We start from the raw sequence: 25,151 nt of genomic DNA, 5'->3' as shown, positions 1-25,151 counted from the left end.
AAGATTGGGGGGGGGGTTCTTGAGGGTGCCCCCTGGAGAATCAGCCTTCCCGGCCAGCTTCCTTTTGCCTTGAGCCTCAACCCCTATTGGGAGCACCTGGCTGGCTTTCGTTTGGACTCCAGGCCGGTCGGGTCTTCGCTTGTCTTTGGTTCTGGATAATTCCTGGCAGAGTGTGGCTGTGGGTCTGTGGGCTGTTGCTATTCCTAAGGGTTGTAGAACTCTGGCTGTCGTTTCCGTCACCCCCGTTTGTATCTGGTACGATTAGTGTTTACTCAGTGGTCGGCTGTGTGGTGCGTTGTGGTTTGGGTGCTGTCGGAATACAAAGTTTCTCAGAGAGCCGTTGTGGAGAAAGGCGCCAGGCAGCCATTTCTCCTCCACTTTTCTCTGCATTGTGGTGCTGCAGGAGGTCCTGCCCCCCCTCTGAAGAGGGCCTGGAGGCAGCTCCTTTGTGTGTGGTGGTGGGGGGTTAATTGCGAAGCTGAGGATCTGGTCTGTGTGCGTAGGATGGCGGCAGACGTGGGTTTCCAGCTCTCTGTTGTCCCGTTTCCTTACAGGTCGATGTTGAGGGATGGGAGTCCATTGTCTATTTCCTCTTTGTGTGTGAACTTATCCCAGGGAATGTGTTACTGAGGGTTATGGAGGGGGGGGGGTGTTTCCTCAATTTGGGAACGTTTCATGATGACACAGGAGTCATTGACATAAGCGTGTCCAGAATCTTGGTTGGGTGGTGGGTAGGGCTATGGATTCGAGTCACTGCATGGCTGCTTCTGCTATTGGGCCTGATATGGGGAATCCCACCGGGGTGCCTTGTACTTGCTTATAGATTTTCCTGTTGAATTTGAAGTAGGTGTTGAGGCTTCCCATTGAACCTGGGAAAGTACTGGAGAAAATGTTGGAATAGACAACATCACTACCAGATGGAGCTGTAGCTGGCTGGCAAACCATACTCAACGAGTAGTCCTCAGGGGCACCACATCCACCTGGAGAGAAGCAAGCAGTGTGTACCACAAGGCTCCATCTTAGGTCCAGCCCTCCTGAACACCTTCATCAATGACTTAGATGAGGGAATTGAAGGGGAACTCATCAAATCTGCAGATGACACCAAACTGGCAGGAGTAGCCAACACCCCAGAAGACAAGCTCAGGATTCAAAAAGATCCTGACAAACTGGAACAAAGGGCCCTAACCAACAAAATGAGTTTCAGTGTGGAGAAAAGCAAAGTTTTAAAACACTTAGGCAGGAAAAATCAAAGATATAAGAACAGATTAGGCAAGACCAGGCTCAGAAACAGCAACTGTGAGAGGGACCTTGGAGTCCTAGACGGTGATCCCTTGACCATGAGCCAGCCGTGTGCAGCAGCAACCAAAAAAGCTAATACAATCCTGGGTTGCATAAACAGAGGCATAGAATCATAATCACATATTAGTACCACTTTATAAAATCTAGGTAAAACCAGACCTGGAATGCTGCATTCCGTTTTGGTCACCATATTACAAAAAAGATGTTGAGACTTTGGGAAAAACGCAGAGAAGAACAACTAGGATAATTAAAGGCCCGGAGACTAAAACATAGGAAGAAGGGCTGCAGGGTTTGGGTCTGGCTATTCCAGAGAAAAGAAGGACTAGGGGTGACATGATGGCAACTGGACCGTCTTGGTTTTTCCCCTTGAAAACATTTTGTTTCTCATCCAAAGAGCTTCTTCACTTTACCTGTTGTTCAAAGGAAGACTCCTCTCTCCAGCATAGGAGCATCTTCCAGGTAAGGACCCCCTGAGGCCTGCCGGATGCTCAGTCCCAGGTGAGCTTTGCTTAAGATCTCCTGCCCTCAGCTCCCAAAGCTCAGAGGCGCAGAGCGGTCCCAGCTGTTGGCCCTGGGCAATTCACAGGCAGGTCCCGGCCTGGGGGGAGCCCCCCCCCAGGAGACTCTAGAGGAAGCCAGGCTGCTGTGCCTCTGAGCAGCGCTGCTAGAGGGAGGGGTCTTCTGGGGACAAGGTGTGATACATGTGAGAAGTAAGAAGAAGGGCCTGGCTGCAGGGAAGATGGGAGACGGGCAAGACGCAGCTAGTGCCAGGACCAGACAGAGAGTCACTCTCTTCACATGACCCGGTGAGCTCTTCCTGCCTTTTCTTTCGGCTGGCTCTAGATTCATGGCTGGTCCGTCTCTGCCCCTTTCAGATACTTGGGACAGGGGAGCGAAAGAGGAGATTGGGGCGTCCCCTAAACCTCTCCATAGGGATGACTCCATCAACTGAAGAAACAGCTTCAAAACTCCATGGGGGGGGGGAAGCACGGGGTGAGGGTCTTTCACCTGCTTCTCCAGTTTTTCCAAGAAGTATGAAACCACTTGAGTTACCCTTAGGATTGAAAAGGGGGTGATGGTCAGTATTGAATAACTGGAGGTTGTATAAATATTTATAGAAGTATATACCGAGAAGGTTAGATAAATAGAAGTATTAATGTAAGAGAAAATTAATCTTATTGTATATAATACAGATAGAGAAATTTGGAGAGAGGAGTTGCTCGGACATTACCCCTGAATTGCATCTGAAGAGGGATGAGAGGGAAGAAAGGAGTGGAGAGAGAAAAGAGTAAAGGAGGGGAGAAGGAAGTAGGAAGGTTGGAGGAGAAGAGGAGAAATGGTGAGAAAGGGGAGGAGAGTGGTGAAGGAGACAAGAGGAAGAAGAGGGAAGTAGGGAAGAGAAAAAAGGGAGAAAGAAGGTAGAAAAGAAGGACCGTGGATACGGTGAAAGGGGAAATGGGCAAGCAACACCAAAAGTCATGTGTATGTATTTATTTCATTTTATTAAAAGTATCTTATATATGAATGTAAAAAGAATGCATGTTAACATCTGATAAATACCATGGTATATGTATGGGGGAGAGTTTGGAAAAATAAAAAAAAATTTAAAAAAAGAAAAGAAAAGGGGGTGATGGTGGGGTGTTTCTCCCTAAAACCCTTCATTTATTTTAACTTTGGAAAGATTCTGGTGATCTCTCTGTGTGGTAAAGCTGGCCAGAAGTGACGTTTCTTCCATGTATCTTTTGGGGAGAAGCCAGTGTAGCTTTGCTTCCCCCCCCCCTCCACAGCCACGATAGAACTGGGGTGCTTATCCTGCCTCTTTCAAGGCTGCTTCTGCTAGCAGCACAGGCTGTCTTGTCCTGTACATTGCAACCACCTTCTGCCCCATTGAGCCAGAGAAGCAGCTGTTCACAAACTGTGCATTTAACACTCAGCTGTATATTTATTTTATTTAGCGTAGGGCACACCATACATAGACTTGCAATATAAACATTTCCCCTAGATTAAAAAAAATAGAGTAAAATACGTATGCGAAAAAGATCTATATTCAAATATCAATGTCTCTATGCCAGGGGTAGGCCACCTTGGCTCTTTTATGACTCGTGGACTTCAACTCCCAGAATTCCTGAGCCAGCACAGCTGGCTCAGGAATTCTGGGAGTTGAAGTCCACGAGTCATAAAAGAGCCAAGGTGGCCTACCTCTACTCTATGCCATCTACCCATTGAAGTGCAACCTCATTTATGTGAAAAGGAATCAGATCCTGGACAGGTAGATGCCCTCAGCTCACAGCCGTTCACAATGTGATCAGCAGTTTGGTGTGCAGCCCCCCACAGTCACACTGAAAAGGAGGACGCTGTACCCCATTTGTAGAGTGAGTCCCGGCAGACGCCGTGTGAGGTGCGAATCCTATCCAAGACCACTGGCAAGCTAGTTCGGAGACTCACACCTTTTGCGTAGGATCATCTAAACCAGTGTTTCTCAACCTTGACAATTTTAAGGCATGTGGACTGCAACTCCCAGAATTCCACAGCCAGCATTGCTGGCTGTGGAATTCTGGGAGTTGCAGTCCACATGCCTTAAAATTGTCAAGGTTGAGAAACACTGATCTAAACGTCTTCCTGTGTTTGGCTGTTCAGCAACTTTATTGTCAAATAAACCATGCAAAGCTGCTCCTGAGAGGAGACGCAGGATGCCATTCTTTTTATTGTGTAATACTGGCTGCCTCTCCTCTAAAAATGTCCAGTGTCAACTTCTAAATGTCGCCCCCTTCCTTTGTCTGCCTCCTTCCTCCTGCGGAAAGCGACTTTAACCCCTTCCTTGCTGCAGCAGAATGCCAAAGGTTTGCTCCTGCCCCACAGCCCCCTCCTCTTTTTCCTCCCTCTTTCCCCACAAGGTTGCTGTGCCTAGAAAACCTCAGGAGGAGGCAAAGAACCAGAACTTCTACTGAGGCTGCTGGATCGAGAGGGCTTGGAGGCCTCTCCGGGTTCACGGACCACGCAGAGGACCCTCAACAAGGACCACATTCCCACAACCATTCTTGGGGTCACCAAGAGCATTGCCCACCCCTATCCTGGCATCGGCCCCAGTAGGTCCTCTGTGCCCCTCAGCTGTAGATCTGTCCCTGGGGCACCCCTTTCTGCACCCCGGGAGCTTCTGAACTGCACCGTCAGATATTAGGGTCCATCTAGAAAAGCAGCTTTCACTCATTGCTCTTCTACAAACAGGAGCCAGCCGTGGGCTGCAGCTGCCAAAAAGGCCAACCCAGTGCTGGGCTGCATGAACAGAGGGAGAGAATCAAGATCACGTGAAGGGTTAATACCACTTTACAAGGCCTTGGTAAGACCACACTTGGAATACGGCATCCAGTTTTGGTCACCACGATGTAAAAAAGATGTTGAGACTCTAGAAAGAGTGCAGAGAAGAGCAACAAAGAGGATCAGGGGACTGGAGGCTAAAACATACAAGGAAAGGCTGCTGGAATTGGGTATGTCTAGTTTAATGAAGAGAAGGACGAGGGGGGGGACATGATAGCAGCGTTCCAGTATCTCAGGGGCTGCCCCAAAGAAGATGGAGTCAAGCTCTTCTCCAAAGAGAAGGACAAGAAGCAACGGATGGAAACTAATCAAGGAGAGAAGCAACCTGGAACTAAGAAGAAACTTCCTGACAGTTAGAACAATTAACCAGTGGAACTACCTGCCTCCAGAAGCTGTGAATGCTCTAACACTGGAAGCTTTTAAGAAGAGACTGGACAACCATTTGTCTGAAATGGTATAGGGTTTCCTGCCTGAGCAGGGGGTTGGACTAGATGCCCTCCAAGGTCCCTTCCAATTATTATTATTATCAATCATCGCACAGTCAGCCAGATGTTCAGACTGGATTTGGCATTTTGTCTACCTATCGAGTCCTTACCCAGGACCTGGGATAGGCAGATGTGGATGTTTGTTGGTATTACAGATATCGTCGCAGGATGGAAGCAGTTCCTAGTAAGGCCGCCTTTTGCAATTGACTAATAGCGAATTTGTCAATGCCAGTGGTGTTCAAGTGGTGCTCCAGTTGTTTTGGGACTGCACCCAAGGAGCCTATTACTATTGGTACTACCCTTGCTTGCTTTTTCCACAGTCTTTCTATTTCTATTTGTAGGTCTTTGTATTTTGTTATCTTCTCCAGTTCTTTCTCGTCTATTCTGCTGTCTCCAGGCACTGCCACGTCCACTATCCAGACTTTTTTGTCTTTATTATCAACAATTGTTAAGTCTGGGGTGTTATGTTGCAGGTGCTTGTCTGTTTGAATTCTGAAGTCCCAGAGCAGTTTAATTTTATCATTTTCTATGACTTTCTCTATTTTATGATCCACCAGTTTTTGCTTACAGGCAAATGATATTTTTTGCAGATCTTCCAATGCGCCATTGTTGCTACTTTGTCATGCCGCTGCTTGTAATCAGTTTGTGCAATCTTCTTGCAACAGCTTACCAAGTGGTCCACTGTTTCTTCAGCTTCTTTGCATAGGCGGCACTTACTGTCTGTTGCTATCTTCTCAATTTTGACTTTGTATGCATTTGTCCTTAAGGCTTGGTCTTGTGCAGCCAGAATTAGTCCCTCGTTCTCTTTCTTCAATTTTCCTGCTCTTAGCCATTGCCATGTTTTATTATTATCTGCTTTCCCAGCTATTTTTTTCATGTATTGGCCATGTAGTGCTTTGTCTTCCATGCCTCTATTCTGTTCTTCATTTGGTCTTTCTTGTAGGCCAGTTTGGTCTCTCCAGTAGTTAGTAAGCCTTCCTGATATACTAATTTCAGTGCATCTTCATCATTGTTCTTCAGATATTCTTCCAAAGCCATTTTTTCTTCTTCAACCATCTGATGTACTTGTAGCATTCCACACCCACCTATTTGCCTTGCTAGATAAAGTCTGTCAATGTCACTGTGAGGATGAAGGGCATGATTCATTGTCATTATTTACTATTATTATTATTATTATTATTATTATTATTATTATTAAATCATCTGCTTTTATTCAGCTGGGGGAGGTACGATTTATGCCATTTTCCAACAAGAATAATGGTAATCCACAAGGAATTGGGAGACTTATTGTGCAAAAGACAGGCATTTCATAAAAGTGCTGCATAAAACCTATATAGGAGTCCAGAGGGGGACGGGATCCCATCCAGCAAGGGAGGGTTTCTGTTCAGGACCACGGACAGGGCTGGCTCTTGAGGGTCCTCTGCTTTTAACCAGGCTTGAACAGGCTTTTCTGGCTCCAAGAAGGCCAGGGGAGAAATGAAGGAAGGAAGACTCAGGAAGCCCGTCTCCTCCTGTAAGCCCAGGGAGAAGTCCAGATGCCCTCAGGGTGCCTCCTCTTCTAGAACACACCACGGCCTTTGCTTTCTCTGGCCCACACTGGGTCAGGCCAAGGGACCCCCGGCAAGAGAAGAGGAAGGGAACGTCCCCCTGCACGGCATTGTGACTTGTGAGGGAAGAGACCACAAGCTCTAGCAGCCAACAAGTAATCACACAGGACATTTGTTTTTCTAGTTGTCTGACCTTCCGATTTCCTGATTTCATCCAACATTTGTTGCTGAAGTGATGCTCTGCCACTGAAAATCACAGCATGTTCTCCCCCCTTGTGTTGCCTCCTAGCCCAGTGGTGGCGAACCTATGGCACAGGTGCTAGAGGCGGCACTCAGAGCCCTCTCTGTGGGCACGCACGCCACCGCCATCGCCCCAGTCCTAGGCCTTCAGCTGGGTTTTATAAAACCTTTTCACTTTAGGCCACCACTGCCGTGTGCAAAAAAAAAAAAAGGTTCAATCAATCAGTCAATTTCAACTTCTCGTGGGAAAAAAAAGATCTTGCAAAGTTGGAATTGATTGATTGAACTTTTTAGTTTCACCCAGTCCACTGTAGCCACACCCACCCAATGGGCCACGCCCACCCGGCACCCGATGATGCATAAGTGGGTTTTGGGTTGCAGTTTGGGCCCTCGGTCTCTAAAAGGTTCGCCATCACTGTCCTAGGCAGACCAAACCCTCAATAACATAGACTCCGTGTTAATTGTTATCTTTCATGTACCTGCAGGTGCTGGAGGGGGGGGCAGAAAGACACTCATGCCCCCCCTCAGAAACCGGAGTGCCCCCTCTCCCACCTTCTTCCTGGTCGGCATCCGAGGACTGGAGGCAAGAAGCCCGTTTGCCTCCCTCCCTTTCTGCCTCCTCTACGCCATTGCCCTCTTGGGAAACAGCGGCGTTCTGCTCGTGATTGTGAAGGACCGCAAGTTACACAAACCCATGTACCTCTTCCTCTCCATGCTGGCGGTGAGCGAGCTGGAGGTGTCCCTCTCCACTCTCCCCACCGTGCTGGGCGTCGTCCTCTTCGGTGTGCAGGAGATTGGCCTTGACGCTTGCCTCAGCCAGATGTTCTTCATCCACTGCTTCTCCATCATGGACTCCGGGGTGCTCTGGGCCATGGCCCTGGACCGCTTCGTCGCCATCTACAACCCGCTGCAGTATGCCTCCATCCTGACCGGCCACCACATCGCCCTGATAGGCTCGGGGATTGCTGTGAAAAGCATCCTTTTGCTGCTCCCACTGCCTCATGAGGAGGCTGCCCTTCTGCAGGGCCAATGTGCTGGCCCACCCCTACTGCCTGCACCCCAACCTGATCCGGCTCCCGTGTGCAGACACCACCCTCAACTGCCTTTACGGCCTCTTCGTCCTGCTCCGCACTTTTGGCCTGGATGCCCTCTTTATCATCTTGTCCTACACCATGATCCTCAAGACCGTCCTGAGCATCACCTCGAGAGCTGGTCGCCTGAAGGCCCTCAACACCTGCGTCTCCCACATCTCTGCAGTGGTGGTTTACTACACCCCGATGATCGGCCTCTCCATGGTGTAAGATTCGGCAGGCGTGCGTCCCCTCTGGTGCCCTCCCTCTTGGCCCACATCTACCTCCTGGTTCCCCCGCTACTGAACCCCATCATCTACAGCATCAAAACGAAAGAAATACTCAAGGCGTTGTGCAAACTCTTTTCACCAAAGACCATCTAAGAGGGAGGGAGACCGAACATCGTTTGGCTCTTGAGGTGGAGCCTCTCTCTCCTGGAATGCCAGAAGAGATGCTGCAGACGTTCAGAAGGGACAATCTATTGTGTTGGCCTCCTGAACTCTGCAACTCAGAGGCAGAAGGGATGAGAGAGACTTGTGGAATGTAAATAAAGTGGACACTTCAATTCAATTAAGAACAGAGCTGGAAGGGACCTTGGAGGTCTTCTAGTCCAGCCCCCTGCTCAAGCAGGAGGTCTTATACCATTTCAGACAAGCGGCTATCCAGTCTCTCCTTAAAAACCTCCAGTGATGGAGTGCCCACAACTTCCTGGCAAAAGAGGCTGGGTCAGAATTGGGCAATGAAGCCATGAAGAACTGGGGGCTTATGGGCGGACTGGGGAAGAGAATTGGAAAAAAGAAGACAACAAAGAGATGGACAAGGGAGAAAAGAGGATGTGAAAGAAACAATTGGGACATAAAACAGCTCATGTGACAATCTTCCTGGGTTGATTGCAATAATCAGCATCTTTTGCAAAATAAATAGTTGTGATCTTATATTACTGTCAGGTGTAAAAGACCAGGTCCACACGTGAAGGTCCAATTAAACTGATTTATTGCTAAACTTCTCAACTCAGGTGAGAGACCTGCTTGGAGTTAGAGAGGGGTCAATGGAATTCAAGGGAGGTTGGCCTTAGTTTGCGTGTGTCTACGTAGGGATTCTGGGCTGATGCCTCTTTTGATTCTGCCAGCCCTTCTCCAACAATTATTCTGTTTGTAAAATATGTGGGGGAAATCAGAATAACAGAGTTGGAAGGAACTTGGAGGTCCTCTAGTCCACCCCCTTGTTCAAGCAGGAAACCCTGTACCATTTCAGACAAGTCTCTTCTTAAAACCCTCCAGTGTTGGAGCACCCATAACTTCTGAAGGCAACTTCTGTTTCATTGATTAATTGTTCTCACCGTCAGGAAATTTCTCCTTAGTTCTAGGTTGCTTCTCTCCTGGATTAGTTTCCATCCATTGCTTCTTGTCCTGCCTTCGGGCGGTTTAGAGAATAGCTTGACTCCCTCTCCTCTATGATAGCACAAATACTGGAAGACTGCTATCATGCCACCCTTAGTCCTTTTTTTCACTAGACAAACCCAATTCCTGCAACCGTTCTTCATATGTTTAGCCTCGTCCCCTAATCCTCTTTGTTGCTCTTCTCTGCACTGAATTTCAACATCTTTTTTATAATATGGTGACCCAAACTGGATGCGATATTCCAGGTGTGGTCTTACTAAGAATTTATAAAGCGGTACCAAGACTTGATGTGATTTTGATTCTATGCTTCTGTTTATACAACCCAGGATTGTACTAGCTTTTTTGGCTGCCGCCGCACACGGTTGGCTCATGTTTAAATGGTCATCCACTAGGACTCCAAGGTCCCTCTCACAGTGACTGTTTTTGAGCCAGGTTTCAGCGAATCTGTACTTGTACCCTGGTTTTTTTTCTGCCTAAGTGTAAAACCTTGCTTTTCTCCACATTAAAACTCATTTTGTTGGATAGGGCCCATTGTTCAAGTCTGACAAGATCTTTTTGGACCTTGAGCCTATCATCTAGGGTGTTGGCTATTCCTGCAGCTTAGTATCATCTGCAAATTTGATAAGTTCCCCTTCTATTCCCTCATCTAAGTCATTGATGTTGAAGAGTACTGGGCCTAAGATGAAACTTTGTGATATTCCACTGCTTACCTCTCTCCATGTGGATGTAGTGCCATTGAGGACTACTCATTGAGTATGGTTTGTTAGCCAGTTACAAATCCATCTGGTGGTGACGCTGTCTATCCTGCATTTTTCTAGCTTACCAAGAAATAGGTTGTGGTCTACTTTGTCAAATGCCTTACTGAAATCCAAGTATACTATGTCCACAGCATTTCGCTGGTCCACAAAGAATGTTCTTTATTGTCCCCAGTCTTGGAAAGGCATGGGCAATGACTTGGTTGCCTGATAGGCTTCTGCCATTACCAAAGACCCCTGAGCTGAGTGGGAATCTCATAGAGAGGAACTAGGGAAGACTGGAGCCAGGTGGAGTCTCCGTCGATGTTTCAAGGTTGCCTTCTGTCTCCACCAGCTCTTGAGAACTCAGCCCTTCTCTTGGGCTTGCATTAGTCTGGCCAGGTAATTCCTGCAGATCCTGAGATTGGACTGCCGGAGCCTGCGAGGATGGAGGCTCTGTTGCTGGGGGTTTCCCACCCTGCAAGCAAGAGGCGGGAGTCTCTGGGCTGGCATTTGACACTTCGGGTAGGAGAAAGCCCTCCGCTTGACCGCTTTCTAAACTAAAATCCACTTGGGCCCCCTTTGACACTTTCTCTGGACAGAGGCTTCCCACTTCGGCAGCACCTCTCTGGCGGTTGGCCTGGCCCATCCCCTGAGGCCCGGTAGGCGGCTGCTGAGAGACCCAGGGGTCCGGCAGAGGGGCTCTGTTCTCTAGTCCAGGGGACAGAGTGGCCTGATTTGAAGCTGGACTCACACCCTGTGTGGCAAAAGGATTTTCATGCTGCTCTTCCATTGCACTCCAGATGGGCTCCTCAATGTCCTTATACATGCGTTGCAAGATGTTATGGCCTCCTGGGAAACTTTCAAGGTTGCTCAGGATCCGATCACAGTGTCTGTCCATTTCCCGCCTGACTTCTGGCTTCCGGATGTACCTGATTATTTCTCCCACAATCTTCGGATTGCTCAGCATGTGGCCAACGCTTGGATTTTCTTTAGCAAGTCGGATTAAGGAAGGGCTGGTTTCAAGGGTGTGCCTCAGCATCCTTTCCTCAAGCTCATCCTGAACCTCTGGACTGGAGACGACCTGGCGGATGTCAACAAACAACTGGCGGAAGGACTCTAGATCATCCAGCAGGTCCGCTTCAAGGCTCATGCCTGGCGTGACAGTGCCCGCCAGTTGCGGGAGCTTCTTATAGATGACCATCATCTTAGTTAAGCCACTGAGGCTCAACAGCCTGCCAAACTGTGGCGTCTCCTGGGCAAATGCTTTCAGCTCTGGGTTCTCTGACACGAACTGGGCCATCTCCTTTGTGTTGGCGAGGAGGTTCTGCACAAAAGCTTTCTCCAGAACCTCGGCAACCTCCCCGTCACCAAACACCTCCTTCTCGTCTCTTGACTGCATTACTCTCAGGCTGACCAGGCTGGAGACTCCCAGGATGAAGGCGACAGTTAGAGGGTTGCGCTCGTCGGAGAGCAAACTCTGAACGGTGGAACTCCTCACCACCTGAAACATGAGTTCTGGATGATGCTGGAAGTGCTGAGGCAACTCACTAAAAAGGTCTAGCAGGGTCATCAGGTCTCTCCTGATGCTACTCAGCAACGGTTGCATGTTAACCTCTCCGGGAGACTCAGAGACCCCGGCAGCCGGGCCAGGAGCACTACAGCCTGGTGCTGCCGGGTGTGTTTGTGGGGCATGGTTGTGTCTGAGCTCTGGCCTTTTCACCACCACGTGCACTACGCCTCCATTTTGGATGTCGTGCTGAAGAAGAGTTTCTTGGTCTTTCAATATTTTCCCCGCAAATATCAAAAGCATCTGCTCCTTGTTGACCGAGAAATGGTGAGAGGCCGCCTTCCTGAGCTCCCCAATGGTGCTCTTCTCGGCTAGCTGACAGTACTGGGTCTTCCCGGAGCTTTTCAAAGTCACCCTTATGGTTCTGGGTTCCCTGCTGCTCTCCACAGGGCTGGCGCTGGGGTCATTGCTCATGGCTGGGGTAACCCCACCCGTCCATTCCTAGCCAAAGGGCAGGCGAGGCCAGGGGGGCACGGGTGGTCCTGGGGAGGCTCCCGGGTGGTTCGCTCTGCTTTACGAGAGCCCCGAGCCCCCTCAGCAGGCAGGCCTTGCCCGGGCCTCGCTCCCAACCCAGGGGCCCGCGCTTTCTTTCCTGGCCCCCCCACCGGGAATGTTCACCCTGCTCCCCCAAATCCACTGGTGCATCATGGCCGTGACATCACAGTCCTGAAATGACAGCAGTGCTTGGGGGTCTCCCAGCTGGCATTGCCTCACTCAGGGGGCCTCTCGAAGCGCTCTCTGAGTCCAGGGCTTTGAAGGACGGGAGCCCCAGCCGCCCCTGAGGTTCCTCTGGGGAAGTGATGGAGAAGAGGACTCTGGAGAGAGAAGGCAGCCCCAGTTTGGGTACTTTCCTCACGGAGATATGCTGTGTGTTCACAAAGGATGTTGCTGCTGTTCTGTTTCTTTGGCTATTTCTTCATTTATTCTCACAAGGATCAAAGCAACGCAAGTTCCTCCTCTCATACTAGCCATCCTCTCTGTGTTCTTTCCATTATCCTTCTGCACCAGAGATTTGGGGGTCTCCTTGTTGCTCCTGAAATCCACCAACCTGCTTTCATAGTTGAGGGGTCTTGGTGCCCTCTGAGCTTGGTGGCTTCCTTGCAGACGTTTCATGACCCGACTAGGTAACATCATCAATGCTAGTGATAATGTTAGTGCTGATGAGTTCCCTAGTTGGGTCATGAAATGTCTGCAAGAAAACCACCAAGCTGGACTCCACCCCCTCCCTCCTCCTCCTCCTCCTCCTCCTCCCCCCATTCTCTCCTAGCATTGATGATGATGTTGAAACATCTGCAAGAAAACAGTCAACTTCAGAGAGCACCAAGGATGCCTCATTTCAACAATAATAAGAACAATAGAGTTGGAAGGTACCAACTAATAGAGTTGGAAGGTACCAAATAATTCTCTTCTATTGCTACTTTCATAGTTCTCTTAACATTGTGGGAAGTCACCCCAGCCCCCGAGAAGGAAATATCAAAAGGGAAGTATATTATATTTCCTCAAAGGATCTTAAAGAGGCAGAAAAGCATGCCCAGTTTTTCTTAATAGCCTCAAGTCTCCCTCCCCCAAGCAGAAACCAGCTCTGTAGAAATGCAGATGTGATAATCCATTCAGGAAGGTTTGAGGTCTCCAGCTAGAAAGCTTAGGAAGACAAAGACACCTAAAATCTACATACGCCACCCAAACTCTAGGACAGGACCTAATAGGATTAACCCACAGATGCCAAAGGGGCACACACAGACTCAGGTCAAAGTGTTTTTTGTTGTTCGTCCATCGATTTAGATTAAGACCTTGACATCTTGTGGGTTTTGGGCCATCAACGATGTGTCTGTAGGTGGCTAATAAGACCGATGTTAGCACAGAATGTTCTGCCACATACTGAGCAAAGAAATGTAGACACTGTTACTTCAGCATTTGCAGCTCTGGCTTTGTGGAGTGCTCGCTTTTCTTGTGCCAAGATTGTCCTTCTGTGTTCATATGTCTGGCAACCTTGGTACACCAAGGTGTGCCACGTCGGTCGATCATGCGCCAGAAGTTCCCAAGAGAGGGTGTTAATATCCAGGGACTTGAGAGAGGCTTTCAACGTGTCTTTCTATTGCTTCTTTTGTCCCCTGTGCGGGGGACAGGCTCAGGAATTCTGGGAGTTGAAGTCCACGAGTCATAAAAGAGCCAAGGTTGCCTACCCCTGCCCTAGACAATATAAAACCAAATTACTAACATTAGAACCAGAGGGATCAATTCCAAGGAGAGGCAATAATTTAACTCTGGCTGTATTATACATAGGGCAGTATAATAAGACATGCTCCACAGTTTCAACTTCAGCCCTATCACAGGGGCATAGTCGCTCACTAAACGGGAGCCTCTTGAATCGCCCGTCGAGTAGCGCTGAGGGCAAGACATTGAAACGGGCCAGGGAAAAGACTCTTCCATACTTGGGGATTGTTGAGTCCTTGGCGAAAAGCAGACACGAGAAGCAGTTGTAGTTCTCAAGTTTTCGTTTATTCTGTGTTCAGCTTACAGGTGAAGGCTTCAGCAATGCCCAACAGCTCCCAGCCTCTTATATAGGAAATTCCCGGGTCAATGTGTTACTTTTCCCGCGCCAGCACCCGCGCGTGCGCACAGGTGCTGGCGACAGCCTGTCTGGTCCCGGGCAGCTTGCACCTGCCCGGGACTGCCTGCAAACACCCGGAGCCCGTTTGCAAGGCTCGGGACATAACACCCCTTTCCCCCGGGCTAAAACTATTACCAACATACAATCATTTCTTAATGCAATGTTCTACTCCCCAGTGCTCCTACTGTTTACTGGCTTTTGTTCACCATAGAAGACAAAGACACCTAAAATCTACATACTCCACCCAAACTCTAAAACAGGACATAATAGGATTAATCCAGAGATGCCAAAGGGGCACACTCAGACTCAGGTCAAAATGCATGACACAGGAAATACAAAGCCTCAAACAGGAACAGGAAACAACCTCAAGAGCTCCAGAGGGTATAAAAACCCACTCCCTACATGTGCTCACTCTCTTTTCTTCCACAGCCATCTTCCTGTCTGGCTCTCCTCTTCAATAAACTGCAACCTTCTTTCTAAAGCAGTCGCCATGTTCTTTATTCCCAGCTTGGACTGGACCCTGATGAAGACTTTTCCTTCAACAACATACCCAACTCTCACTTCCATGTGATGAAGGAAGCAGGAAGATGCTCTGATGCCCGGCTTTTATTTGCCCCTGGCTTCTTGCCACTATTTTCCCATCTTAAAGTTTGATTTATTTGTTTGTCTGTTCAATTTCTATAGATGCCCCAGTCAATGACTTTGGGTAGCTTACAATTCACACACACACATACCACACACACACAGAGAGAGAGACATAGACGCACAAATACTCAAAAATACTAAAAATATTTTGAAACAATAAAAAGACTAAACACATCCAGATTAAGTACAGGTAGTCCCTGAGGTACAAGCCTAATAGAGCCTGCCCATTAGGCTCGTAATTATCAAATGAATCAGACTCAATATTACAACATTTTAAAATCAAATTCATTAATTCAGGGGTCTTCAAACTTGGCTCTTTTATGACTTGTGGACTTCAACTCCCAGAATTCCTCAGCCAGGCACACTGGCTGAAGAATTCTGGGAGTTGAAGTCCACAAGTCATAAAAGGGCCAAGTTGGGAGACCCCTGCCATACTTACAAAACAATAAAAAGCATAGCAGTTCCCAAAGTAATTGCAAAAAATACAGCACAGTAAGCCAGAGCCAAAAAAAACTGCTCCCCTTTGATCTTTAGCCATTCTAATAATTAAGACCCCTTTATGGATTACTGCCTTGTCGTAGCGAAGGGGCTTGCGTAACTCAATGAAGCTATAAGCTATGCCGTGCAGGGCCACCCAAGATGGACAGGTTATAGCAGAGAGTTCTGACAAAATGTGATCCACTGGAGAAGGAAATGGCAAACCACTCCAGTATCTTTGCCATGAAAACCCCATGGACAGTACTAAAAGGAAAAAAGATATGACGCTGGAAGATGAGCCCCTCAGGTCGGAAGGTGTCCAATATGCTACTGGGGAAGAGCAGAGGGCTAGTACTAGTAGCGCCAGAAAGAATGAAGCGACTGGGCCAAAGCCGAAAGGACGCTCAGCTGTGGATATATCTGGTGGTGAAAGGAAAGTCCGATGCTGTAAAGATTTTTTCTCCATAGGAACCTGGAATGTAAGATCCATGAATCAAGGCAAGCTAGACGTAGTCAAAAAAGAGATGACAAGACTGAACATCGACATCTTAGGAATCAGCGAACTAAAATGGACAGGAATGGGTGAATTTAACTCAGATGACCATCAGGTATACTACTGTGGGCAAGAATCCCTCAGAAGAAATGGAGTAGCCTTCATAGTCAATAAAAGAATAGGAAAAGCAATACTGGGATACAATCCCCAAAATGACAGAATGATCTCAATTCGAATCCAAGGCAAACCATTCAATATCACAGTAGTCCAAATCTATGCCCCAACCACTGGTGCTGAAGAGGATGAAATTGACCGGTTCTATGAAGCCCTACAGCACCTTATAGAATTAACACCCAAAAATGATGTCCTTATCATCATGGGGGATTGGAATGCTAAGGTAGGAAGCCAAAAGATAACCGGAATAACAGGCAAGTTTGGCCTTGGAGTACAAAATGAAGCAGGGCACAGGCTAATAGAATTTTGTCAAGAGAATACGATGGTCATAACAAACACTCTTTTCCAACAACCCAAGAGACGGCTCTACACATGGACATCACCAGACGGTCAACATAGAAATCAGATTGACTATGTGCTCTGCAGCCAAAGATGGAGAAGCTCTATACAGTCAGTAAAAACAAGACCAGGAGCTGACTGTGGCTCAGATCATGAGCTTCTCGTTGCAAAATTTAGGCTTAAATTGAAAAAAGTAGGGAAAAGCACTAGGCCACTCAGGTATGAACTAAATCATATTCCTGATGAATATACAGTAGAGGTGACAAATAGATTTAAGGAATTAGATCTGATAGACAGAGTGCCTGAAGAACTATGGATGGAAGTTCGCAACATTGTACAAGAGGTAGCAACTAAAACCATCCCAAAGAAAAAGAAATGCAAGAAAGCAAAATGGCTGTCTGAGGAAGCTTTGCAAATAGCTGAGGAAAGAAGGGAAGCGAAAGGCAAAGGAGAAAGAGAAAGATACACCCAATTGAATGCAGAATTCCAGAGAGTAGCTAGAAGAGATAAGAATGCCTTCTTAAATGAACAGTGCAAAGAAATAGAAGAAAACAACAGAATAGGGAGGACCAGAGATCTCTTCAAGAAAATTGGAGATATGAAGGGAACGTTTCATGCAAAGATGGGCATGATAAAGGACCAAAATGGCAGAGACCTAACAGAGGCAGAAGAGATTAAGAAGAGATGGCAAAACTACACAGAAGAACTATACAAGAATGAGCTTAACATCCCAGATAACCACAATGAGATGGTCATTGGCCTCAAACCAGACATCCTAGAATGTGAAGTGAAATGGGCCTTAGAAAATCTGAGCAACAACAAAACTAGTGGAGGTGACAGTATTCCAGCTGAGCTATTCAAAATCTTAAAAGACGATGCAGTAAAAGTGCTACACTCAATTTGCCAGCAAATTTGGAAAACTCAACAGTGGCCACAGGATTGGAAAAGGTCAGTTTACATTCCAATTCCAAAGAAAGGCAATGCCAAAGAATGTTCAAACTATCGCACCATTGCACTCATTTCACATGCTAGTAAAGTTATGCTTAAAATCCTACAAGCTAGACTCCAGCAGTATGTGGATCGAGAACTACCAGAAGTACAGGCAGGATTTCGAAGAGGCAGAGGAACTAGAGATCAAATTGCCAACATACGCTAGATCATGGAGAAAGCTAGGGAGTTCCAGAAAAACATCTACTTCTGCTTCATTGACTATGATAAAGCCTTTGATTGTGTGGATCACAACAAATTGTGGCAAGTTCTTAAAGAGATGGGAGTACCAGACCATCTCATTTGTCTCTTGAGAAACCTATATGCGGGTCAAGAAGCAACAGTGAGAACCGAACACGGAACCACTGATTGATTCAAAATTGGAAAAGGAGTCCGGCAAGGCTGTATACTGTCGCCCTGCCTATTTAACTTATATGCAGAGCACATCATGAGAAAGGCAGGGCTAGATGAATCAAAAGTTGGAATTAAGATTGCCGGGAGAAATATCAACAACCTAAGATATGCAGATGATACCACTCTAATGGCAGAAAGTGAAGAGGAACTAAAGAGCCTCTTGATGCGGGTGAAGAAGGAGAGTGCAAAAGTTGGCTTGAAACTCAACATTAAGAAAACCAAAATCATGGCATCCGGCCCTCTCAATTCCTGGCAAATAGATGGGGAAGAAATGGAGGTAGTGACAGATTTTATTTTTCTGGGCTCAAAGATCACCTCAGATGGGGACTGCAGCCAAGAAATTAAAAGACGCTTGCTCCTGGGGAGGAAAGCTATGGCAAATCTAGACAGCATTCTAAAAAGCAGAGACATCACCCTGCCAACAAAAGTGCGTATAGTCCAGGCCATGGTTTTCCCAGTTGCAATGTATGGCTGTGAAAGTTGGACCATAAGAAAGGCTGAGCGCAAAAGAATTGAGGCCTTTGAACTATGGTGCTGGAGAAGACTCCTGCGAGTCCCTTGGACTGCAAGGCGTTCAAACCGGTCAGTCCTAGAAGAGATCAACCCCGACTGCTCTTTAGAAGGCCAGATCCTGAAGTTGAAACTCAAATACTTTGGCCACCTAATGAGAAGGAAGGACTCACTGGAGAAGGGCCTAATGCTGGGAAAGATTGAGGGCAATAGAAGAAGGGGACGACAGAGAATGAGATGGCTGGATAGAGTCACTGAAGCAGTAGGTGTGAATTTAAATGGACTGCAGAAGATGGTAGAGGACAGGAAGACTTGGAGGAACGTTGTCCATGGGGTCGCGATGGGTCGGACACAACTTCGCAATTAACAACAACAACAACAAAATAATTAAGAATTGAGGATGGCCTCAAATTTCTATACTCTAACCATCCCTGTTATGTCCCAAGCCTTGCAAACGGGCTCGGGGCGTTTGCAGGCAGTCCCGGGCAGGTGCAAGCTACCCGGGACCAGACAGGCTGTCGACAGCGCCTGTGCGCACGCGCGGGTGCTGGCGTGGGAAAAGTAACACATTGACCCGGGAATTGCCTATATAAGAGGCTGGGAGCTGTTGGGCGTTGCTGAAGCCTTCACCTGTAAGCTGAACCCAGAATAAACGAAAACTTGAGAACTACAACTGCTTCTCGTGTCTGCTTTTCGCCAAGGACTCAACACTGGCGACGAGGATGGGATGCCTTACATCGTCTGGAAAGGAAGAGGTGTAAGCTTACCCAAGTGAGGCCTGAGCACTGCCCTAGTCCTGAGTTTCAGAGTTTCTGGTCCAAAAGGAACGAGTTGTCCACTTCTCAGGGTTGTCTGCTTTGGGGAAACAGAGTTGTCATTCCCACCTCAATGAGGACTAGGATCTTAGAGTCCCTCCACGAGGGTCATCCTGGCATTGTTCGCATGAAGGCCCTTGCGCGCAGCCACTTGTGGTGGCCTGGTTTAGATAAGGACATTGAGGCTAAGGTGCATGCATGCCACCTGTGCCAGCGCTCTCGCCCAGAGATGCCCCAAGCTCCTGTGCATAGATGGGAGGATACACAGTCCCCATGGTCTAGGGTGCACATTGACTACGCTGGGCCCTTTCAGGGCCAGTTCTTCTTGGTCCTCGTTGACAGTCATTCAAAATGGCTTGAGGTTGTACCTGTCTCATCCACCACCGCTGCAAAGACTATTCAGGTACTGAGGGAGATTTTTGCTGCACACGGGCTCCCAGATGTCATCGTGTCTGACAACGGCCCTCAATTTACTTCCTCCGAATTCCAAGCTTTCTTACAGGCTAACATGATTCGTCATGCCACGTCTGCACCCTTCCACCCGTCCACCAACGGTATGGCTGAACACATGGTCCGCATCACAAAGGACGCCTTGAAGAGACTCACCTATGGGGACTGGCATCACAGGTTGGCTGACTTTCTCCTTTCTTATCGCACCACACCGTCCACTTCTACAGGGAGAAGCCCAGCTGAACTTCGCTGGGGGCGCAAACTTACTACGAAACTTGACCGGTTGCATCCGGACAGACTGCCTTCATCTACCTCACATCCTAGGGCACCTAGACAACTACTTGAGGGTGCCCCAGTTTGGACTCGTAATTATGGGCCTGGTCATACATGGGTCCCCGCTTCTATTTCCAGGGTCACAGGTCCTCTATCCTACGAGGTAGCCCTGGACAACGGTCGTGTCCTGCGTCGGCACATCGACCAACTCCGCCCTAGGCGGGATCTTCCAGATGAGACTCCGGGGCCTTTTCCAGGGGGGGAGGGGGACCCTTTAGAGCAAAGGGAGGGGCACGAGCTGCTGCCTACCTCCAATGAGGGAGCCACAAACGGCCCATTCCATGATTCCACGAGTGCCCCAAACAGGAATTCTAAGAGCCTATCCAACTACCAGGCATTCACGCCTACTCCAGCCAGGGAGTCACCCCGGGAGTACAATCACTATTCACCTGCACAACGCAGTACTCCAGTCAGGGAGGATACCCGGGAGCATCCCAATAAATCATACCCCGCAAGAGAGCTGGCACATAATCCCCAGAGTTGGCCTGACCTTACCCCAAGTCCTACAGGGGGTCAAACATACAGGGAGGTGGTCGAGGAACCAAGTCCCGACCGCAACACCTCTAGCCCAAATCAGGGAGTAACTGAGTTTTGGGAAGGTACAGAAACCCACACAAGCCTGGACACAGAAAGGGGCTTAGGGAATGGACAGCCTCCTGACAGGTCTTGGACGGACCTAGGAGGTTCTACAGAGACGCCTAGCAGTGGCTATCACTTCAAGGGGCCTGAGGGCCTACAGCTAGGCAGGTCAACCAGGTCACAAGGTGACAGAAGCCCTGGCCTGGCGAGCCCGGTGGGCGAGCAAGCAGGCCAGGCATTGGGGCACAGTCCTTGGAAGGCACCAAGGCAAGATAAGGAGAACAGGCTCACGTCTCCCTTCAGTCAGGGAACACCTGTCAGAAACCCAGAGCTAAAAAGGTCACAGAGAGCAAGGAAATCTCCTAAGTACTTAGAGGATTACATAACATTGCTGGCTGAACAAAAGCCAGTAAACAGTAGGAGCACTGGGGAGTAGAACATTGCATTAAGAAATGATTGTATGTTGGTAGTAGTTTTAGCCCGGGGGAAAGGGGTGTTATGTCCCGAGCCTTGCAAACGGGCTCGGGGCGTTTGCAGGCAGTCCCGGGCAGGTGCAAGCTGCCCGGGACCAGACAGGCTGTCGCCAGCGCCCGTGCGCACGTGCGGGTGCTGGCACGGGAAAAGTAACACATTGACCTGGGAATTTCCTATATAAGAGGCTGGGAGCTGTTGGGCGTTGCTGAAGCCTTCACCTGTAAGCTGAACACAGAATAAACGAAAACTTGAGAACTACAACTGCTTCTCGTGTCTGCTTTTCGCCAAGGACTCAACAATCCCCAAGTATGGAAGAGTCTTTTCCCTGGCCCGTTTCAATGTCTTGCCCTCAGCGCTACTCGACGGGCGATTCAAGAGGCTCCCGTTTAGTGAGCGACTATGCCCCTGTGATAGGGCTGAAGTTGAAACTGTGGAGCATGTCTTATTATACTGCCCTATGTATAATACAGCCAGAGTTAAATTATTGCCTCTCCTTGGAATTGATCCCTCTATTGTCTAGGGCAGGGGTAGGCAACCTTGGCTCTTTTATGACTCGTGGACTTCAACTCCCAGAATTCCTGAGCCAGCACAGGGGAACTATGGCCCCCTCATGACTCGTGGACTTCAACTCCCAGAATTCCTTAGTCAGCCTGGCTCAGCTTGGAAACCTCTCCCTTTCCCCTCAGCATGGCTGGCTCAGGAATTCTGGGAGTTGAAGTCCACGAGTCATAAAAGAGCCAAGGTTGCCTACCCCTGGTCTAGGGGATGGCTTCTCCTATATTACTTCTTAGGTTTCTAAATTTCTTTTAAGAGCTGTAACTATTAGAGGAGAACGTTGTAATTCCCCTTAGCCAAGGCTTCTGGTGTTAATTGTTTGTGATTGTATTTTTCTTGTGTTTTCTTTTGTTGCACTTGTATTTGGGTCTGTGACCGCAAAATAAAAAATATTATTATTATACAGCATAGTACTATAGAGTAACCAAAAAAATATTTTAAAATACAAAAGTAATTCTAAAATACAGAAGTAATTCTAGCTCTCTATAAGCCCAGTCCTCAAGCTCAGCAAGCAGCAGATGTTCCACAGGCAGCTCCAGGGAAACAAAAACAAAGGCCTGATCGTGCTTGGCCATGTGACCAGCCCCCCCCAAAACAAACCCCACTTCCGGCTTTTCGTAGGCCCGAACCGGCCCAGGCAAGTCACAGTGTTAAAATGGCCACCACAGCAGCCGAGACTGAATCCAAGTCACATGGCTACTGAGGCCTGTTTTTGATCGCAGTTTTGAATTTCTACTATAAATGCCCTTTCTGAATAATCTCGTTTTTGTGAAATCTCGCTAAATAAATGGGGTTACCTGTATACGTAGGAGCAAGATACCAGTTGGCAATGCAGCCAAAATTTCCACCATCCATTTCTTATTTTACTAAACATTTTACCCTTCCTGATGCCTATACAAACTTCACAACAGACAATTGCTCATTGCACCCAGAAAGAAAAATATCTGCCGCTGTTTTGGATCAAACTCATAGCCTCCTGATTGTGAGGTGAGAGCAACACCTCTAGGCCAGTGCACAGCTCATCAACACAAAGACATAATACAAAATTCTACAAAAAACTCAAGCAAAATATAAACCACAGTAATCAGGATGGAGAGAGAGAGAGAGAGAGAGAGAGAGAGAGAGAGAGAGAGGGAGGGAGGGAGGGAGGGAGGGAGGGAGACGGAGAAAGAGAGAGAGAGAGAGACCCACATTTGTTGCTGCACCACTGATTACTTTCCTGCATCTTTTGTCTCAGTGGCTGGAGATGCTACTGAAGAAAGCCAGGGGATGCAGCTACATGGCAGCCCTGGAAGGGAGGCAACCATGGCGGCTGGAGGACATCTCTTGGCCTTGCAACAAGCAGACTCCCACCTTAAAATGCTGCTTTTCAAAAATTCAAGACCCGGAGAGGCGAGGGGGTGGCAGTGGCCTCTGCAAGAAAGCGTGCTCACCCCCCAGGGTCTCAACCAGAGGAAAGGAGCACCAAGGCATAGTTTATATCCACCATGCTGACTTTAGTGTGTCAGATGACCCTACAAGAGGCAAAGGTAAATCTGTAGCTAGGATGCACGAGAGTTTGTTAGCTTTTCAATTGCCAAACCGATATCTCCTTCTGTGTCCACAAGAGCCTGCAGGTTCAGTTCCTGGTTGGGGAAGCCCATCGCTCTGAGCTGCTCCAACTGGATCTGGTAAAGGCCCTCTGGACCTTGCTGTTCCATGTCCTCCTCCTCCTCTTCCTCCTCCTCCTCCTTTTCGCCATCATCTGCTTTGGATGCGTTGCTGTCCAGCTCCAAGCTTTCTTCAATGGAGATGAAGCTCTCTGCTTCCGAAGACGGGCTTTCCCCCTCGTCAGAGTCTTCCATGCTTTCTGGGTCAACATCTGGGTCTGTCAAGGCTTGCAGGAAATCAGGGACTTCCCTGGTGAGAACCAGCAGACTCATTTGCAACTGGAGAAGAGCCTGGACCGCTCGGGGGTTGGTCAGCAGCAGGGCAGAGGCTGACTTGGCCAGTTTGGACGGGAGCTGCTGGGTCCACCCTTGAGGTGGAGGTGCCTCATTTCTCACCGGGGAGTTGCAGTGACTGAGGAACATCTGAGTGGGGCCATTAGGCTTCGCCAGGGCATTGGAGATGTTCTGCATGAATTCCAGGTTGTCCGTGAGCTGATGGACCATGTTTTGGATGCTTTCAGTCTTGCTAGGTCCTGGCCGGACTCCGGGGCCCAACGCTAGCAGGATGTAACCTTGCTCAGCGCTGTTACCGGCGGCACTGCTGATGTCACCGTTACATATATTGTCACCACCACTGCTGTTCGACTGGGGCGCCCACGGGTTGGGCAGAGGCTCCCTGTTCTCTGTCCGGGAGAGGGGGCTGTTCCCCTCGGGGGAAGGTTTCGTGTCTGAGGGGGGAAACGAACTGCCCTGGAACTGGGCCTGCACCGCATTCAGCATTGGGACCTCAATGTCGTTGTAGAGCTGTTGCAAGGCGCTGTAACCGCCTGGGGTGCTCTCCAGGTTGCTCAGGGCTCGGTCGTGGTTCCTGATGATCTCATCCATCACAGCCGGGCTGGTGGCCACGTCGATCATTTCTCGCAGGAATTCGGAGTTGTTAAGGATGTGGTTGATCTCTGGGTTCTGCTCAGCCAGCTGCTGCATCTGAGGCACAGACAGAATCATCTGCCTGACCTGTTCGGGGTCCCCAAAGAGGTTCTGCACAAAGGGGTGCTGCATCATTTCAATGATGAGCTCCTGCCGGGTCGCATCCTGCTCCTGGGCCTCGCTGACAAAGTCAGAAACCTCCTGGGCATTCAGGTCCAGAACGTTCATGCCGGTGACCCCGAGGAGGAAGCCCAGGAGAAGCGGGTTGCTGTTCAAGGCAGAGGCGTCCAGGTTCAGCGTGACCATCTGGAGCAAAAGGTTCTCTGTGGTCTGGGCAACAATTTCGTGGCAGGAGGCCATCAGGTCTTCAGGCTGGCTGCTCCAATCCGAGAGGTCCAGGCTGTGTTCCGAGGAGATCTCTCGAGCTGCCGGCATTGGTGGGAAGGCGGTGGGCGTAGTGGGATTGTCCCCTAGGTTGCCTGAGAGCTTCCTCTGAGACTTGATGAAGAGATGGACTTTGGAGCCGTCGCCAATCTTGTGCTGCACGAGGCTATCCTGGTCGTTGAGAATCTCACCGGCAAAGATGAGGGACAGCTGCTCAGGGGGCGTCTTGAAGCGGTCAGCAATCAGCTTCTTGAACTCTTGGACGCGGGTGCTGTCGGCCACCTCAAATTGCTCCTTGCGCTTGAGGGTCTTGACAGTCACTCTGACGACCCGGCTTCTGTGGTTTGCAGCCCCGGGGGCTCTTTTGCTCTCAGACATGGCCGCTCAGAGGCTGTGGCTGCGGTCGGAGGGTGATGAAGGACCTTGTGAAGAGAGCAGAGGTTCAGGGAGAACGAGGAGGAGGGAAGCAGGAAGTCTCTTTCCAGTGGGGCGGTGGTGCTTGTGAGGAGGTGGGAAGGGGCCAGTGGTCTCCTGCCCCCTTGCGTCTCAGCACCAGCCAAGGCCAGATCACACATACCAGCGAGATGTTGCCTTTCTCGTCCGCTGGCTCACAACCTGGCGGGTTCCTTCATTTTCCTTTTCTCCCCTCTTGTCTTGCCTTGGACATGTCTTCTC

The 25,151-nt window shown here is 48.9% G+C and overlaps 1 protein-coding gene and 1 pseudogene across 1 annotated transcript; one reads left to right on the top strand and one right to left on the bottom strand.

Moving 5' to 3' along the window:
• Positions 1 to 7,400: 7,400 nt before the first annotated feature.
• On the top strand, positions 7,401 to 8,891 carry LOC120315045 (annotated as a pseudogene).
• Positions 8,892 to 22,703: 13,812 nt separating this feature from the next.
• Positions 22,704 to 25,151, bottom strand: LOC120315054 (ubiquilin-1-like). The gene is made up of 2 exons (XM_039358726.1): positions 25,054 to 25,151; positions 22,704 to 24,898 (listed from the first exon to the last, which is right to left on the bottom strand). Exon 2 carries the CDS (start codon positions 24,852 to 24,854, stop codon positions 23,058 to 23,060), a length of 1,797 nt encoding a protein of 598 aa, XP_039214660.1. The 5' UTR covers positions 24,855 to 24,898; positions 25,054 to 25,151; the 3' UTR covers positions 22,704 to 23,057.

This window comes from Crotalus tigris, unplaced genomic scaffold (genome assembly GCF_016545835.1).
Source record: "Crotalus tigris isolate CLP2741 ecotype Arizona unplaced genomic scaffold, ASM1654583v1 scf7180000019065.834497, whole genome shotgun sequence".
In the NCBI taxonomy this organism is placed as follows: Eukaryota; Metazoa; Chordata; class Lepidosauria; order Squamata; family Viperidae; genus Crotalus; species Crotalus tigris.
Note: the sequence above shows the minus strand (reverse complement) of the source record. Positions and strands in the feature narration are given on the sequence as shown.

Bases quoted from the DNA above. Each gene is read 5' to 3' on its own strand.
- LOC120315054 (XM_039358726.1), bottom strand. From the start codon at position 24,854: ATGTCTGAGAGCAAAAGAGCCCCCGGGGCTGCAAACCACAGAAGCCGG.